The sequence below is a fragment of the Hyperoodon ampullatus genome, assembly GCF_949752795.1.
Source record: "Hyperoodon ampullatus genome assembly, chromosome: 7".
Taxonomy (NCBI): Eukaryota; Metazoa; Chordata; class Mammalia; order Artiodactyla; family Ziphiidae; genus Hyperoodon; species Hyperoodon ampullatus.
The window spans coordinates 58,733,060-58,750,687 of NC_136920.1; the positions used below are offsets into that span (position 1 = coordinate 58,733,060).

The 17,628-nt window shown below is 51.0% G+C and overlaps 1 protein-coding gene across 1 annotated transcript; it reads right to left on the reverse strand.

Moving 5' to 3' along the window:
* Window positions 1-3,316: 3,316 nt before the first annotated feature.
* On the reverse strand, window positions 3,317-17,403 carry DNAJB13 (DnaJ heat shock protein family (Hsp40) member B13). Its single transcript, XM_079709223.1, has 8 exons — window positions 17,321-17,403; window positions 12,253-12,356; window positions 11,025-11,186; window positions 7,633-7,790; window positions 6,484-6,597; window positions 5,271-5,384; window positions 4,217-4,293; window positions 3,317-3,622 (listed from the first exon to the last, which is right to left on the reverse strand). Exons 1-8 carry the CDS (start codon window positions 17,386-17,388, stop codon window positions 3,469-3,471), a joined length of 951 nt encoding a protein of 316 aa, XP_079565349.1. The 5' UTR covers window positions 17,389-17,403; the 3' UTR covers window positions 3,317-3,468.
* Window positions 17,404-17,628: the final 225 nt, after the last annotated feature.

Sequence of the window (17,628 nt, forward strand, 5' to 3'; positions counted from 1 at the left end):
CCTGAGCCTGACTAGCACATCACCCATAAAACAAGCTCAACCTTGGGGTCTCCTCCCTCTCTGTTACCAGAGGTCTTGGTCTAATGGGCCCTTTTGGCACGTGGTAGGCAGGGGAGGAGCCACCTGACTTGGAAAGGGGGGTGTGACCCATCTTCCTCCAGCAATCTGGGTGGAGGTCATCTGGTCTGCTTCTCTTTCCAGACCAGGCCAGGGCTGAGGTGGCAAGTAAAGGAGCAGCCTGGAGTCAGCAGTGGCCTTGCTCTCTCGCCAGACCACTTGAGCTTTCACTCACCAGTGTCTGGTACTCCAGTACCTGCCTTTCCAACTCCCCAGCTGGCCCTGGGCCTGTTAATCTGCAAAACGAGTGTTCCTGTTTGCCCTGCTTCTCCTGTGCTGCTTGGAAGATTTAGAGGAACTTAGGAACCTTAGATGCTGTAGGCTTATTTTATTCCATTTTACAAATGGGAAATCCACCTCCCCCAAGTCCCAGGCTTAGTGAGGGCAAGTCAGGTTGCTTCCCATCCTCCACAGTCATACCCTTAGGAGGCGGTATAACTGCATTGGGTGGGACAGGCTGTAGAGCAGACACCCAGCCTCAGCCGGAGTCTTTCCATTTAGAGTCTCACCCTCACCCAGGGAGGTGGTGACAAACCAGGGGTGTCAGCCTCCCTGTCCCTCTTCCTACCATCTGTCTCCAGTCAGGAAAGCAGGTGGGCAGGGCTACTTCTGTTTCAAGGGTTAGGGGACTCTGTGAGGTTCCAGAATCCCAAGGCATCTCGTGAAGGGCTGGGCCCTTAGAATTAAGCCATCCAGGCCCATTTTATAGATGTCTGAAGAAGCTGAAGGCTGAGACAGGTCATGCAGGCAAGGACACATAGGAAATCAGCAGCTGAACTGGGACTAGGACTCAGATTCCTCCCTCGCCCTGTGCACTTTTCCCTTAGGGGCTGGGGTCCTTCAGGAATCCTGTTGGGCAGCTGTGGAGCCAAGCCCAGAGAACATGACCTTCCTGTTTAAGTCAGCTGGTGCTACTGTGCCTTCCCCACTGGTCAGAGCTGGAGGCTGGGCCCTTCAGTGCTTGGGCAAGGGGTCCAGGATATTAGGGTTGTAGAGAAGGAAAGAGGGCCCAGGATTCCTCACCTTACTTTTCATTTTTATTTTTATAAGTATAGTTGATTTACAACCTCACCTTACTTTTGAGCTGAGGTCTCATAGTCCCCAAGAGGGACAGGGTTGGGTGCCCTGAGTCAAGCCAGGGTGAAGGTGGCAGGGAGTAGGCATAAGTGGAGGACCCGGTCAGTGTACTTAATGCACCTTAATTCTCACATTAATCCTCTGAGGCAGGATTTGTTTTGCACCAGAGGAAACTGAGGGGCAATTTGTTGCCTTAGGCATTGTCAGCTGGCTCATTCACCAGCCTTGTGTTTCAGACACTGGCATGGACATGAGGCCACCAGACTTCATCACAGTTCTAGGCATGACCCTGAGACAATGAGGGGCTGGGAAAGGTGGCAGGAACCACTGGACAACCAGGAGGCCTCAGTAACTCCTCAACCCTTAATGCCTATAAAATACGTGACTCACAAGGTAGCACTGAAGACCACACTGAGGTAATAACAACAATCTCATAAATGGCTCTCACAGGCCTGAGAGTCTCACCATGAGGAAAAGGTTAAGAGCAGGCCTTGCTGCTGCCCTAGAGGAGAGCTGGAGCACCAGAGTTTCACAAGGCAGGCCCTGACCTTGCTTGCTCTCAGAACAGGGCACCTACCACCACCTCTCCACCTGGGTCCTGCCTCAGGGCAGAGTCTGCTTCACTCTTCTGGTTTCCACAGCTCTGCAAGATAGGGATTGTAAATAGCCTCAGAGGTGAAGCGATTTGCCCAAGGGTACACAGCTGGTTAAGTAGAACACCTGAGGTGCATCTAACTCCAAAGCCCCCATTTCTTAGTGAACCCTGGGTCAGACTCTGTCTCAAGGTCTGCTGCTTTCTCCCTGATGGTTTAAAAATGGCTGACTGGTGCTACTGAGCCCCCATTTAAGGAAAAAACCTTAAGCTAATATGATGCTTTGGGGCTTCCCTGGTGGCGCAGTGGTTGAGAGTCCGCCTGCCAATGCAGGGGACACGGGTTCGTGCCCCGGTCCAGGAAGATCCCACATGCCACGGAGCGGCTAGGCCTGTGAGCCATGGCCGCTGAGCCTGCGCGTCCGGAGCCTGTGCTCCACAACGGGAGAGGCCACAACAGCGAGAGGCCCACGTACAGCAAAAAAAAAAAAAAAAAAAAAGCTTTGAATGGTGGAATCCAAGCAGTATGGATATTATGGGGCCCTTTTCTGGCACCTCTTTTTTTTTTTCTTTTGGGGGCAGGTGCTGCTCCACGTGGTTTGCAGGATCTTAGTTCCCTGACCAGAGACTGAACCCAGGCCCTCAGCAGTGAAAGCGTGGAATCCTAACCAGTGGACCACCAGGGAATTCCCTCTGGCACCTCTTAAGTCACTTCACAAGAGTGGCCACCCTCTCTGTCAGCTTGGATGTCTCTTAGCCCAAGTCCAGACTCAAGTGAAGGGCACCTCCCCTGGCACAGAAGAGGTGCGTGCTGCACTGTCGATGGAAGGCAGGCTGGGGAAGCAGGTGTGGTCTGCAAAGGCCCAGCTGGGCTTGGAGGCTGGCACTCCCCCAGGCCACATTGGTAGCAATGCTGTAACCCTGATAATCTAAGCAGTGAGTTCACTAAGCACTTTCACACCAATGAGCTGCCTAAGGAGGGTTATGGGTTCTGCTTTACTAACAAGATGGATAATAACATCCAAAGGGTGAGCGGCGGGATTGGGAGCAGAGCTCAGTTCTAAGACCTGCCTAGAGGTCGCCCAGGCAAGGCAGAAGCCAAAGTCATTTCCAGCACTTGTGTCCCTCGTGCCGCCTCTAATCTAAGCAGAGTGAGGCTGTGGGAAGTGGCCTTCAAGGTTCTGATGACAGCTTTGCCACTGAGCCCTGTGTGACCTGAGACAAGTGTTTTGTTCTCTTTGTGCTTTGCTTTCCTGAGTACAATGTGACTATATCACACTAAAGACTGCCCTTCCAAAGATCGTGTGTCGTGAGAAATAGAGCTGGGGACCCTCAGAGACGACGCAGCATTGCCCCACGCTATCAAGGTGGGAGCACAGAGGCTCTGAACCCTCAGGGACCTGGCCAGGCTCACACAGCCAGGACAGGGTCCCAGGTCCTCAGCTTCTTGAGCCCTGCCCTTCCCTCTGCTCCACAAGAAGGGCTGTATGAAGCTCTTCTCCCTCCAACACACACTCTCTTGGGTGTAGCTGGAGGATAGGAAATAAAACTTTATTGTATCAGTTTAAAACCCCATGCCATCTGGTCCTCACGTCATGCCTGTGCAGTGGGCTGGCTCCCGTGCTGGGGTCAGGCCCAGCTAGCCTTCTCTTCCCCCTGCTCCAGTCCCCAGCCCACCAGAGTTATGTCAGCAACGCCTGGCGCAACATCTGCTTCTTCTGGGGTGTGAGGCGGGTGGGGAACTGGATGTCGAAGAAAATGAAGAGGTCCCCCTTCTTGGTGGGGTCCTCTGGCAACGGCATCCCCTCACCTGGCACCTTCTTGAAGTACTTGGGGCTGAGACGGGAAGATGAAAGAAGGGGGCTCAGAGGGCACCCCAGAGCAGCACACCCGCCCCTGCCCAGAAAACCTCAGGCGTGGGGCAGTCAGCAGCTTCTAGAACCAGTGGGAGGGGAGAGGAGACTGGCTTCTTCCAGACAACTTGCTCCCTGAAAACCGTTTACACTGAGGCTCTGATGGTGGATTCCAGGAATCCCATTTTAGATGGGAAACAGGACAAGCAGCAGACCCTGGGTTGGGGTGGGGGAGTGCTGGGCTGCTGAGATTCCCATGCAGAGGGCCTTGCTTGGAAAAGGGCTTAGGAGATGCAACTCAGAACTCTAGAACTTCTAGAGGATGAAGGCAACAAGGATTTCCCAACACAGGGGGCCCCTGGCCTCCACAATGGCTTCATGCAAGTTAGAAAAAGGCACTTCATTTGCCAAGTGAATGCGGCCCGCAGCTTGGCCAGAGAGGGGGCTGGATTTCAGTCTCTCTCACCCCTTTGTGCTGGGTACAACCTGAACAACTATACCAGGCCAGCCTGTCCGACACACCCTCTAAGGACCAGGCAGCCCTTCTGCGTATTGGGGCCCAAGCAGATGGACTCACTGGATGATGTCATTGATGGGGATGTTGAGCAGACGGTCATCTAGGGTCTTCACCTCCACGGTGCAGCAGGTCAGAGCCTAGAGGACATTAAGGCCAAAGGTGGGAGTGGGGGACGTCCCCATGTCCACTCTCTTTTGAAGGCACTTTATGAGACTATTCAGTGCCAGGCCCTACACACTGGAGACAGAAGGATGTTCAAGGACTAATAGGTGAGTGAGTCAGGCTATTACCTGCCCTCAAGGAGTTCACAGTCTGGGAGATAAGAGTGATGTTGATACATGTTATGACAGAGGGAAGTAAAGGGGTCGGTGGGAGCCAAGGTGGCGGGTCCACCGAACCATTCTGGGGTGGGGCAGGAGGGCTCCATAGTGGTGGTAGCAGTTGATGAAGGCCTCAAAGGGTGAGGAGGAGCCTACCAGTTAGACAAGGTGGGCAGACAGCACTCCAGGCAGAGGGCCCAGCATAAGCAAGAGAACGAGAGTGTGAAAAAGAATGCACCCAATGGGCAGGAGCTCTAAGTGGCAGTGGCTGGAGTGCAGGGGATGAGGTCAGCAGGGGCCAGACAGCAGAGGGCCTTGAATGCCATGCAAAGATGTTTAGACAGGAGTGTGGCAGGGTCAGATGACTTTGTGGCAAGACCCTGGTGGGGAAGTGCCTGAAGGAGATGAGAAGAAAGGCAGGAAGGCCACTGAGAGTGCTGCTGCACACACCCAGATGCACAGACCTGGACAGTGGGGCTGAACGGAAGTGGACCAAGTGGAAAGAGATGTGGAGGTGGAATTAACAGGACTCAGTGCCTGACCGCAGGTGGGGTCGGGGAGGGGCGGCAAAGTCTAGGCTGGTGCCAATTTCTTGCTTGTGTTGTGAGGGCGCAGAGGGGTCACTCACGCTCAGGAGTGAAGACAGCCACAAAGGTTTTGTGTGGCACGTATCACGTTCTGAAGGCCTGCGCCAGGAGAGGGGAGTGAGGCCTGCTTGCCTCGGGGCCTCCCATGGGGTGGGGGGGCCTCGCTCTGATCTGCCCACCCCTTGTTCCTCCACTTTGCCCGCTCACCTTGCCCAAGGGGATGGAGTTCACAAAAAAGAGGTTGTCGTTCTCCCTGCGGAAGCGAGGGTGTAGCTTCTCCTTTATGATGAAGGTGACGTCGGCTGGGATGATGTTGGGACCCTGGACAGGGTGAGCCAAGGGATGACAAGGCCTAATTGGCTGTGTGACTTTGGCCAAGTTTCTGCCTCTATTGTCCCCATGTCTTCCTCTGAACAATGAGGAGATTAGACCAGGTTTTCTGGAAGGGTCTTTCCAGTCTGGCTTCATAGCCCCTCCTCTGAGAAGCCTACCCCAAAGAATCCTGCTCTACCCCCATTACTGTCCTCTACTGAGCAGCCCAACTAGACGCACGCAGCTGGAGGGCAGAACACTGTACTGGGGACAGAGAACTGCCTGCAAGTCTATCCTGCCAAGCTTCATTAAGTTCCAGAACTCTGCTGCTGGGTCTCTTCTGGGCACTGGGGACAGAGGGATCAGACTGGCCACCACCCCCAAGGGCTTCCAGTCTAGTGGAGGAAACAGGCACACAGTGAATCCTCAGCAGGCTCAAGAATGTGATAAAGGGAACCCAGAGGCGGGAGCTCAGAGAGGCACTGACCCAGAGGGGAGGTCAGGGAAGGATGCCCAGAGCACTGGAACTGGGTCTTGAAGAGGGTTTTTCGAAAGTAGGTGTTTCATAAGTGAGAAAGGGGGCAAGAAGTACAGGCAGAGGAATTCATCACTCTGGCTCCAAAGACACCATCATCCTGCCTCTTCTCAGGACTTGAGGATTCGGCATGCCTTGGACAATAATTTTATATTTTTATTTAAGTAAGTATTTAATTTAAAATTATTATAAATAAATGGTTTCTGCGTAGCTCCTATAGTTGGGCTTTACTCAGAGAAACACTAAAGAAAATCAGGAAGAACACTGATGTTAGGACTGGATTCTCCTTTCAGCTCTGGTGCTCTTGCCCAGGGAAAGTCCCTTCCCTCTCTAGGCCTCAGTTTCTCACTCTGCAAAATGGGGAGAAGCCCTGGGCTACCCAATCCCCCAGGCATCGTGCGAGGCTCTGTCCCTCGGAAGGGGCATTAGGGATCAGCTCACCCACGCTGCAGACCAGTCTCCCCTCCAGACCAGGGCTCATAGGGGCAAGAAAAAGCATTGCCTCCTTCCCCCTCAGTCTTCCCACCACATGAACCCATGTGACTGTCCCTAGGCAGCTTCCCTTCTTCTCACCTGGTCCCCTTCCTTCTCGAAGGTGATACGTGTGCCCTGCCTCCAACCAGGTTTCACGTCAATTGTGAGGATCTTGTCCTTGATGGTAGAGGAGTACCCATCCTCGTTCAGCACCTGTAGCGAGATGACAGGGGAGGGAGATTTGCTCAGGATTTCCCAACTGGCCTTTACACACGTGAGGGATGCTCCATGGGATCTGTGCTCAGCTCAGTTCTCTAGCAATGGGGAGAACTTGCCCTGAGCCATCCCCACTCCCACCCTATTCCACTGGAACCAAGAGCTCATGATTCCAGGATGGCATGGCGTGTCATGGGGTTAGGGCCTGAGGTGCCAAGCAGTCACCGTGAGTCGATCAAGGCCACAACTCCAGCCCTAGAAATTATGTGGCCCTGGCTTCTAACAGACATACGGTGAACATGCACTCACTTCCTCTCCCACCCTAGAGGCTTTGGCCCTGAGCCTCTGGCAGGTCTCTTAATCCCGAAGGGAGAAAGACCACAGAGGGCAACATATCTCAGCCTCACCCAAAGCATTCCTCTGTTATGTCATCCATCTATTCTCCAATCACGTACCCAGATGGATGCCATCTGTGGAAAGCATGGCTACAACTGGTACCTCCTCTGTTGGGCAAAGGTGTGAGGTGGCCTTGCTCATGTGCCTAGCACAGGGCTGGACCATGGGACAGGGCCAATGCAGGGTCTGGACCCTGGGGCACTGAGGGTCTTCTTCAACCAGTCCCCTTGGGAACTGTCCCCCAGCCCACCCCCCATGCCCACACAGCTCCTTCTTACTCATGAGGCAGACACCCAGATGAAACCCAGAGGGTATGGTCTGGTAATGCCCAGAGAGCAGAATTCATAGGCGACTCCTCCCACCCACAGCCCTCCCTCTTCCCTCAGGGATGGGGCTGAACTGAGAAGAACAGGCTCGTCCCAGTTAGAAGCACACAGAGGGGATTCCTGCACTAGGAAAGAACCAGGCTAATACCCTCAATTGTCCCTTCCAAACCTCAGACTTTAGAATTCTACCATCTCCAAATCTAAGATTCCATAATTCTGTGAGAGACCATACCTGAGGTCTCCAGTTAAGGTCAGGGAGGAGGTGACCAGTAGGGTTGGAGGGGATAGAAGGTGGCTCCCAAGTACTCACCCTTCGGGAGATCTTAATTTTCTTGGTGCAGCCAAAGAATAAGTCCTCCAGGGACAGGTAGAGGCCTCGTTCGACTGGGGGGTCCTGTTTCTTGACCCCTCGGCCCCGGAGTCCCCCAAAGTTCAAGTCCACCTCATTTCCTTCTGCATCAAAAAACTCTGCAGGAGGTGGGGAGAGGCGAGGAGTAGGAGAAATTGTGTCCAGAAACTCAGATTCATAGACAATCCCCCCACCTCTTCAGTCCCCAAGTGTAATACCCAGACTCCCATTTCCACCTCGCAGACTCAGACTGTTTGGCCGGGCCAACGAGCTGTCCTTGTAATAGGGAAGAACCTTTGTATTCTATTACAAGTTAATCACTAAACGGATGTTACCTATAAGCTTAAATTATACGTAATGGCCCATCTCTGGGAACCCTACCTCCCAGGTAATGAGCATTAAGCTAAAATACCCTTGTTTAGCTCACAGGAAACATCCTGACCAGGCTCACCTGTGAATGACTGCAGGGAGGAAGAAATTAACACCTCCCCTCCTGAGGCTGACTGGAGCTAGGAAATGTGACTTTACCCCCTCCTCTTTTGGTATAAAGGAAGCCTGAATTCTAACGCAGGCAAGATGGTTCTTTGGGACATGAGTCCACATCTTCTTGGTTTGCTGGCTTTTCAAATATAGTCGCTATTTCTTGCCCCCGACAACTCATCTCTCAATTTATTGGCCTGTCCTGCAGCAAGCAGTAGAAGCTTGGACTCAGTAATATCCTCAACTGTAGATCCAAGAATTACCATCTCTTGATGCCCTCTAATGCTTCATCCCCCACTTTAGACTCCCTTCACCCACACTTCCCTACCTCCCTCCCCCACCCCACCCCTACCTCTGGGGAAGTGCTCCTCAACTCTGGCTGCCTCAGAGGAGAGAGGAGTGTCCTCTGGTGGCAGTGGCTGGTAGTGCCACAAATGATGTGCTGTTAGCTTTTAGGGAGGAGGGTCACAGCATGCCAGTCCTCCCCACCCTTCCCCAGGCTCCATTGTCCTCCCTGTTCAGCCCAGCCCAAGACCACTAGAGACCCCAGACTCAAGTTTCTATGAAGTCAGCAGCTGAGATGGGGAGAGACAGGGTTCCTAACAAATTAGAGATGTCACCAACATGTTCCCAAACTCCTCTTTCCTCAACTTCTTCTAGCCCTTCCCAGCTCTACACCCATAACCCCTCTTGCTGCCCCACCTTCCATCCTAGTGCAAAGAGCCCCTGCCCTTGAGGTGCACTGCAATCGTCCGGGCTTCAGTGTCTCAGGCTGTGGGATGGGGTAACATGCTTGACCTGCCTTCCACCATTAGGATCAGATAACAAGACGATGGTGAACTAAAACTAGCTCAGAGGGACCTCCCTGGTGGTTCAGTGGCTAAGACTTTGCCTTACAATGCAGGGGGTGCCAGTTCGATTCCTGGTCAGGGAGCTAAGATCCCACGTGCCTCGCAGCCAAAAAAAACCAAAACATAAAACAGAAGCAATATTGTAACAAATTCAATAAAGACTTTAAAAATGGTCCACATCAAAAAAAAAATCTTTAAAAAAAATAACTAAAAACAAAACTCACTGAGAGCTTACTATGTGTCAGGTGCTGTTCTCAACTCTTTGCGATATTATCTTATTGGCCCAGAGAGGTCAAACAAAATGCTCACAGTCCCACAGCTAGTGGTATTAGAGTTGGGATGCGAACACAGGAGGATTTGACTACAGAACCTGTGCCTTTAACCACTATGCTTAATGAAGCCCTTTGTAAACTGCAGGGGTCACTATCATAATTAAGATTTTCTGTACTCTGCCCCTCCTGGTTAATATCACAAAAAGAACTTTGCAGGCTAGAATGACCTTAGGCTAGGGAGGGCAAGGTGGTGTCACACTCTGTCCCCTTAAGATGTGATGAGTCATCGACACAGATGTAGAGAACAAACGTATGGACACCAAGGGGGGAAAGTGGTGGGTGGTGGTGGTGTGATGAATTGGGAGATTGCGATTGACATATATATGCTAATATGTATAAAACAGATAACTAATAAAAACCTGCTGTATAAAAAATAAAATAAAATTCAAAAATTCAAAAAAAAAAAAAAAGATGTGATGGGTCATCAAGAGGCCTGTGAATTACCAGGTCCCCTCTTGCATGGTTGAATTCATTTGTTCTCCCAGCACCTATGGTGTGCCAGGTCTCAGACACCCCAAAAGCCAGGTCACAGGAAGCCAAGCCCCTCAATTCTGCAGGGAGATGGGACACAAGAACCCCTATGGTGAAGCACTATAGCAGTATAACTCCTGGGCACTGCCTGAGGGACCCCCATACCATGAATTTGACCTTCCCTAATGAGCAATGCCCCTGTGAGCTCTGGTTTCGCTCCTCTGAATAGCTTCTTCTCCATGCACCTGTCCCTGGGAGAGATAGGCCCATTGTATGGCATTTTTCTGACTCCAAAGCCCATTTTCATAAAGATCATCTCATTTGATAATGACCTGTGAGGAACTGGCTGTTTAACAGTGAGGAAGCTGAGGTTTCAGAGAGGTGAAGAGATTTGTTCAGAATCACACAGCTCATAAGCGGTGGTGCATGGGTTTGAAACAGGCCCTCTGACTCCAAGTCCCTTGCTTTTCCAGTTTCACCTGGAGTTTATAAACTCAGCTTCCTCTGGCAGACAGGTGAAGGCAATGCACAGTAGGAGGGGCCTCTGAGCAGGCTGTAGCCCACTTAACATATCAACGTGGAGAAGAGGAAGAGGAAACCTTTGAAATGCAGACAAGCTGTAGTATAGCCAGGGAGAAGGGGCTGCGGGAGCCAGGCAATGAAAATCTAGACTCTGTGAGTTGTTTAACTGGAGCCAGGAAGGAAGACAGGTCTGAAGGTGAACTGTCCTTGCATGATGATTCGGAGCCTTGGAAATCAACTCTTTGTCAGTTTGCCTCAAACCTGGGATCATTCACACATCCATCCCTGTATTCATCTCACTAACACACGCTTGTACGTTGAAATCTTATGCAGCCATTAAAATGAATAAAGTAGATCTGTTTACAATATAATGTATAATAAGATAATCTCCAAGATATAAGTGAAAAAAAATCAGTGTATATAATGTAGTCCCATTTCCTTAACAAAATAAAAGGCTATGTAAAAATAAATATAAGCTCATAAATCCATAGAATATTTCTAGAAGGATACAAACACTGTTAACAGTGAGTGGCTGCTTCTGGGGAAGGAATGGAGGACTGGAATTTCTTTTACAATAATTTTTTTTTTTTAAACATGGACTATATATTTCTTAAAGTAAACAAGACTACTCAGAGAAAAGCATCGTCTATAGCTATGTCCTTCCCAGTAAGGCAAAGGGGCAGGCAGGACCTCTTACCATTAAAGGGGTTATCTCCCCCGAAGAACTCATGGAAAACCTTTTCCGGGTTGCCGTGGAAGACGTAACCAGTTGTCCACGGGGTCTGCGATCCAAACTCCAGAGGAATTCCGCCCTTCAGGCCTTCCTCTCCAAACTTGTCATAGATGCCTCTTTTCACAGCTGTGGATAAGTGTCACCTTGAGGAGGGATCCAGCATAGGGGCTAAGAGAGCTGGAGGGCTGGGAAGCAGAAGGATGTGGGGCAGAGAGGAAGGGGCGGGGCGAAAACAGCCTCATTTCTAAGGTGCCTGCTGTCTGGCAGACTCTAGAAGTTAGGGATTTCATTTCATCTTGGGTGGACCTAGGTATGATTCCATGGCCCAGAGGAGAGATGACAAAGACTGAAACTTGCTGGGGGAGGGGTGGGGATTGGAGAAGACAGTGAGAGACTGAGGGTCGGGCTCTCATCCTGGGGTTTGGCTTAACTCAGTCATCACAGCTACTGTCCTTTGTGGTGTAAATAGAATCCTAGAGCCTTGAGATTGTAGGATGTAAGAACTCTAGAGCTTCCAAATTCTAGAGCTATGAAATCTTAGAGTCCGAAGTCCTGAAAACTTGGGGCTGGAGAAACATTAGTGTCTGGCCATTCTTCTGCACAGTATCCATGATTACAGACTCCAGGGCAAGCCCTTAGGGAACCCATGTGGGCATTGCCTCGGGCAGGGGCGGGGGATCTCTTTCCCTAGGCTTCAGTTTTCCATAGGAGAGAGATTTCCTAATCACAGACCCCTCTCTGTCCCTTTGTACATATGCTGTCCTCGGGGAGATGGAGATTTAGCTTCCTGGTAATCAGGGAATAACTGGGCATGTCTGCCTCAGCCTTAGCCTTCTTTCCTGGGCAGTAAGCATCTCATCTCACTCTGCAGTCCTGCAGGGGATGGGTCGGGCATGGGGCATGTTGGGGGGGGGCGGCCCTGACCCAGGTCCTGCACTGCTGAGACTAGGGCAGCAGGTCAGCCTAATCTGGGGGCTCTCCACACCACGTCCTCCACCTTAGCTTGTGTCTACTGAGAAAGGCAGTTCATTATGTTTTCTTTCTCAATTAGTTTAGATTCTGGGCAGGGAAGAGGAATGCTTACTCTCTGTCAGGCCCCCTCAGAAAGCCCAACGCTCAGAGACGTGAGGATGACGTTACCAGAGACGCGGGACAGAGGAGCCACCCTCCATGCTCAGTCCCAGTCACTCACGGTCGCTCAGCACATCGTAGGCCTCTGCTATTTGCCTGAATGCCTCCGCTGCGGATGGCTCAGTAGACCTCAACGGGTGGTTCTTAAGGGCAAGTTTCCGGTACCTAGAGCAAGGAGGGTTAATATCCTGAGGCACAGACCAAGGTTCAGAGCTGGCTCTGCTGTCTGCTGCCTGGTGGTCTCTCGGAGCTTTGATGTTCCAGCTATAAATCAGGGCTGTGGTGGCCAGGGAGGCACAACGCTCAGATCCCCTGGAAGAGAACCCAGTGTCGGAAGCATGGTTGACTGACAGTCCCAGTAGCTGCGCCACTGGCCATTTGTGCTGAGGCTGCACTGGCCCCAAGCTGCTCCCAACCTATGCCTATGCTTGTTGGGGTATCAGTGCTGGGCCAGCCCTACAGGACCCAAGCCTCCTCCAATGCCCAACCTCTGCTTGAGGCCCCCCCATCAGCCTGGCTGAGATTTTCTCTGGACGACGCCACAGCCCTCCCTACCCAGCCCTTCCTTCCCTCTTGCCTTTCACAAGCATCAGACCTGCACTATGGTCTGAAGGCTTCCCAGCACATTCCTAGTCCCGCTTCATCCTCACAGTTGTTTCCCTCAAACACTTCTTGCACATCTAATTCTGTCTTGGTGTCTGAACTGACACACAGGCTTCTTGGGAAGATTAGATAAAATAAGGTGTCAGTGGGCCTGGTACAGAGAGGCACTCAGCAAAGATCGGGTCATCTCGCTGTCTCCCCCTCTGTGCTCATTCTTTCCCCTATTTCTTTTTTATTTATTTATTTGTTTATTTATTTGCCTGTGTCAGTCAGGTCTTAGTTGTGGCATGTGGGATCTTCGCTGCGGCATGCAGGATCTTTTGTTGCGGCGCTCAGGCTTCTCTCTAGTTGTGGCGGGTTTCAGAGTGTGCGGGCTCAGCAGTTGCAGCACGTGGGCTTAATTGCCTCGCAGCATGTGGGATCTTAGTTTCCTGACCAGGGATCGAACCCGCATCCCCTGCATTGGAAGGTGGATTCTTAACCACTGGACCACCAGGGAAGTCCCTCTTTCCTCCATTTATGTGTCTGCCCAATCCCACCACACAGTGATGCCACACCTGCAGCATCTGGGGATCTGTATCATTACATCCCAGGAGGAAAGACAGTGGCACGAGCTGGTGATTTGTGGAGAGTTTAATAATGGACCACACACCAAGCTGTGAGAGGTGGGGCAGGACACCACAAGGGACAGCACAATCCCTTGAGGCTACAAGTCCTGAGGTGCCCTGACCACCCATGAGCCTGTAGCAGTGAGGGGAGGGAGAGGTTACTGAAATCCCACAGGAGAGAGTGTGTGGACAGGGCCTTGGTAAAAGCTGTGATCTTTGATTCAGGGCCATAGCCAACCTGAAGAGATCCCATAAGAAGGGAGCTGGGAATAAATGCCCCTGCCCCACCCTCCTCCCTCCCAACCTCCTGCCTTGTGCTCCTTTTGCAGGATGCATCTGAAAGCCTGAGGGCCAGGTCGTCTACTGATGCAGTTCACATGGGCCAGTCTCCCAGAGCAGAGAGCAGGGTGCAGAAAGGTGGGGCGGGGGTCTGCAGGAGCCAAAGGAGGGCATCCGCACAGCCTCCTCAGTCACTCAGTACACGTGGTCCCACACACGGTCCGCCGGGTCACAGGGCGTCTCCTCAGCCCTGCTCACACCTTCCATGCCGGTGACCCTAGCGCTCTGCCGTGCTTCTTACTCCACTCCACACACACTCCGTGGACAAGCTCAGCTGGCCGACGGCTTTGAGCACCAGCTACACGCTGATGATTCCCAAATCTCTATCTCAAACCAGTTCGCTCCCTTGGCTCCAGACCTCTGTACCTAGCTGCCTACTCGGTACCTCCTCTCCAGTGTCTCACGGGCCCCATAACCTCAATGAGCCCAAACGTGCACACATTTTCATTCCCTAAACTTTTCCCCATTTGTCCAGACCCTGAAGTGGAAAAGCTGAGTATCTTCCACTCCAAGTTCTCCTTCGTCCCCTCCACCCCCATCCCATCAGTCACCAAGGCACATCAGCTTTTCCTTCTAAATAATGTTTTCTTGCTGCTTCTTCATCCCTACAACCATTGCAGAACCATGTCTTCCTGTTTCCAGTTTCCCCCTCTCCAGTCTATTCTGTGTGCTGCCACCAGTTTGATCTCTCTCTCTCTCTTTTGTTAATCTTATGTTTTTAAAATGCTCCCTGACCAAGCCACTCTCCTGCCTGAACCCTTTACTGGTTCCCCCTTTGTCTTCAGCATAAAATTCAAATGTCTCTGAGATTCAACTTCCGCTTCTCTCTCTGCCCTTCTCACTCACAGCTCTCCCTCCCTGCTCCCACGACCTCTCCTGTCCTTCTCTCCAGGCTCCAAACTCCACACTCTGCACTGCTCATGGCTTTGACGTTCTCCTCCCTTTACCTGGAATGCTCACCCCTCTCCAGCCCCTTTCATCTCCTCCTGGCAAATATTTATTCATCTTTCCACATTCAACTCAGGGCTCAACTCCTCCAGGATGTCTTCCCTGACTGCAGTTTCCAGTCTAGATGAGATACTCTTTCCCACATCCTCAAGTGCCTTTGATCCTCGTACTTAGCACATGGTGCCTCAGTTGTCTGATGGATCTGTCTCTCCCACCAGCCTGTGAGTGAGTCCCTCCAGTTGCTGTGTCCAGTTCTCTGTGTCCTCAGTGCCTAGCACCAAGTGCAGTGAGTAAACGTTGTGAAATCACTGTCCCACAAGGCAGCCCATTGCACTATGGGGCCAGTCTGACTTTTAGGCAAAGCTTTCTCTTACTGAGCTGGGTCTGCTGTCCTGCGACTCTGCCTCCATCCACGAGGGTCCTGGTCCTGGCTCTGCCCTGCGGGGCCTTACAGACAGAATCTGCTCTGTCTACCTTGACAGACTTGAACGCAATTTTCACACCCTCCCTGAGACTTCTAAACCAGCCCTTCTCAATTACAAAGGTTGGAGTCAGGTGTGAGAATTGCAAGAAAACTCTAAGGGTGAGTAAAAGTAAGGAGGTTTGAGAAGAGTTCAGTTTTCCATATAAACTTGAGTGGTTTTAAGCTCTGCAGTAACATCATTCTCATTCACCTGCTTTCTTGAGTGGGAGAGAAAGGGGTGAAGTCACAGCCCAGATGTGGCAGCCTCGGATGAATAAGTGAGAGAGAAGTTAATAGCTGGGCGATTATGAATCATTGTGGTGCTTGTGTTCATTATATAAGTTTAGCCTTTTTTAGGGGGAGGGGTCAAAAATCTAGGTACTCCCATGGGAGAGTGTGTCAAACATGTGACTCATGCCTTAAGAGTTGTTTCAGGGGGACTTCCCTGGTGGCGCAATGGTTAAGAATCCGCCTGCCAACACAGGGGACATGGGTTCGAGCCCTGGTTCAGGAAGATTCCACATGCTGTGGAGCAACTAAGCCCGTGCGCCACAACTACTGAGCCTGAGCTCTAGAGCCCGGGAGCCAAATTAGTGAGTCTGCAGGCCACAACTACTGAATTCCACATGCCTAGAGCCCGTGCTCTGCAACAAGAGAAGCCCGCGCACCGCAACGAAGAGTAGCCCCCGCTCGCTGCAACTAGAGAAAACCCGCGTTCAGCAATGAAGAACCAACGCAGCCAAAAATAAATAAATAAATAAATAAATAATAATTTTTTTTTTAAAAGAGTTGTTTCAGGGGAGAAAGGTTAAGGACTGTTGTTTGGAACATATATGGCTCTTTTAATCACTCTTTATAAGACATGGTTTCAGACGCAAATGATTGCTGGGCATTTTCATGCTCATTATCTCATATAATTCTATTTCAATACCACAACAATTCTTATTTTTCATTTTATTTTTTTTAAGAGATGTGAAAACTGAGGCTCAGAAAGGTTAAGCAATTTGCCCAGGTCACACAGCTAGCAGATAGCAGAACCTAGGTTCAGACCTGGCTCTTTCCAGTGCTTAGGTTGGGCTTATTTTCTGCATTCCAACTGCCCTCCCTCCTTGTGACCTTTCCCTAGACAGGTCTCACTGGCCAATGAAATGCTATGAATAGTGGGTGACATCACACACTGTCCCGAATTGTTCTCTGATTAACGAGTTTGTGTCTTGTTTCACCAGCCACACTATAGACTCTCTCCACTTACCCCACTGAGATCCCCTATGGGACTTGGCCCGTGGTAGGCAATTAGAGCAGGCAAGGTGTCTGAATACTGGCTCTGCCGGTTACTAGGCACATAGCCTTGGGATAATAATGGTACCTACCTCTCAGGGCTGTTGTGAGGATTAAGTGAAATAATGATGGAATGTTCTCAGAACAGCATCTGCACAATTCAAAGTCCATTCTCTCTTCTCTCTCCAGCCCACTGCCCTGCTTCAAGCCTCATCTTTTGCCTTGATGATCATGACAGCTTCTGAAGGGGTCTCTCTCCTTCCAAGATAGCCTCCACATGCCCTGTACATCCCCTTTTGTAACACTCATCAAGCTTGCTGTGACTTACTCAACATCTGTATCCACCAACAAAGTTAAGCTGCACATGACGATATCTCTAGCTGCTGAGACTGCACCGAACCCATATAAGTAGGCGCTCAGTAAATATTCGTCAAAAAATATTTTTTCAGAAAAATGTGCTGATTCCTGTCTTAGACACACCACAAAGTCCCCAAGACTTGATGGAACTATTCAGAGATGTAATTTATTCAATGCCAAAACCCCACGTGGACAGCCAGGATAAAATATGTAATACATCCATCTGGTCAGGTCACTCTCCTGTTCACAATACTTTGGGTCTCCATAACATTAAGCATAAAGTCTCCTTTGTTTCCATTTTATTGCTAGGAAAACCAGGGTACCCAGGAGAGCAGACAGGGCATAGAAAGTAAAGGATGATGGATTGGGAACCCTGACCCAGCCCAAAGCCAGGAAGTAGGTGTGCAAGAAGCAAGAAAAGGAACAAGGTCTACCCTGCCTGCCCTAGGCTGTGCAGGAAAGCTCAGTTTGGAAGAGATGAGGGTGGGCCTGTCCCAGCACAACCCAAAAGCCTCGCTCCTGCCCCCACTCACGCATTCTTGATCTGGGCATCTTCTGAATTGCGAGTGATCTGGAGCACAGAGTAATAATCCTGGCCCATGGCTGGCTGGTTGTCAGTCGGTGGATAGTACTGACTCCAGCGGATCTGTTAGTCTGCATTCCGTGGTTGCTCCTGACAACCGCACAGGGGCACTCTGGGAGTTGTAATCCTTCCTGCCTAAGCAAACTGCCTTCTCAGCTGTGCCCGTAGAAGAGGGATTGAGAAAACTGGGACTGATTCTGTGAGCCTAAGGATCACTCAACTCAGAAAACAGAGTTTTTCGTATGGACACCAAGCGGG

What these genes read in the sequence shown, in the direction of transcription:
- DNAJB13 (XM_079709223.1), bottom strand. Translation starts at nt 17,388, where the DNA reads ATGGGCCAGGATTATTACTCTGTGCTCCAGATCACTCGCAATTCAGAA. An exon ending in AAATTAAGATCTCCCGAAGG is followed by an intron (nt 6,598 to 7,632) that starts GTGAGTACTTGG and finishes ATCTCGCTACAG; the next exon opens with GTGCTGAACGAGGATGGGTA. An exon ending in ACTCCATCCCCTTGGGCAAG is followed by an intron (nt 4,294 to 5,270) that starts GTGAGCGGGCAA and finishes AATGTCCTCTAG; the next exon opens with GCTCTGACCTGCTGCACCGT.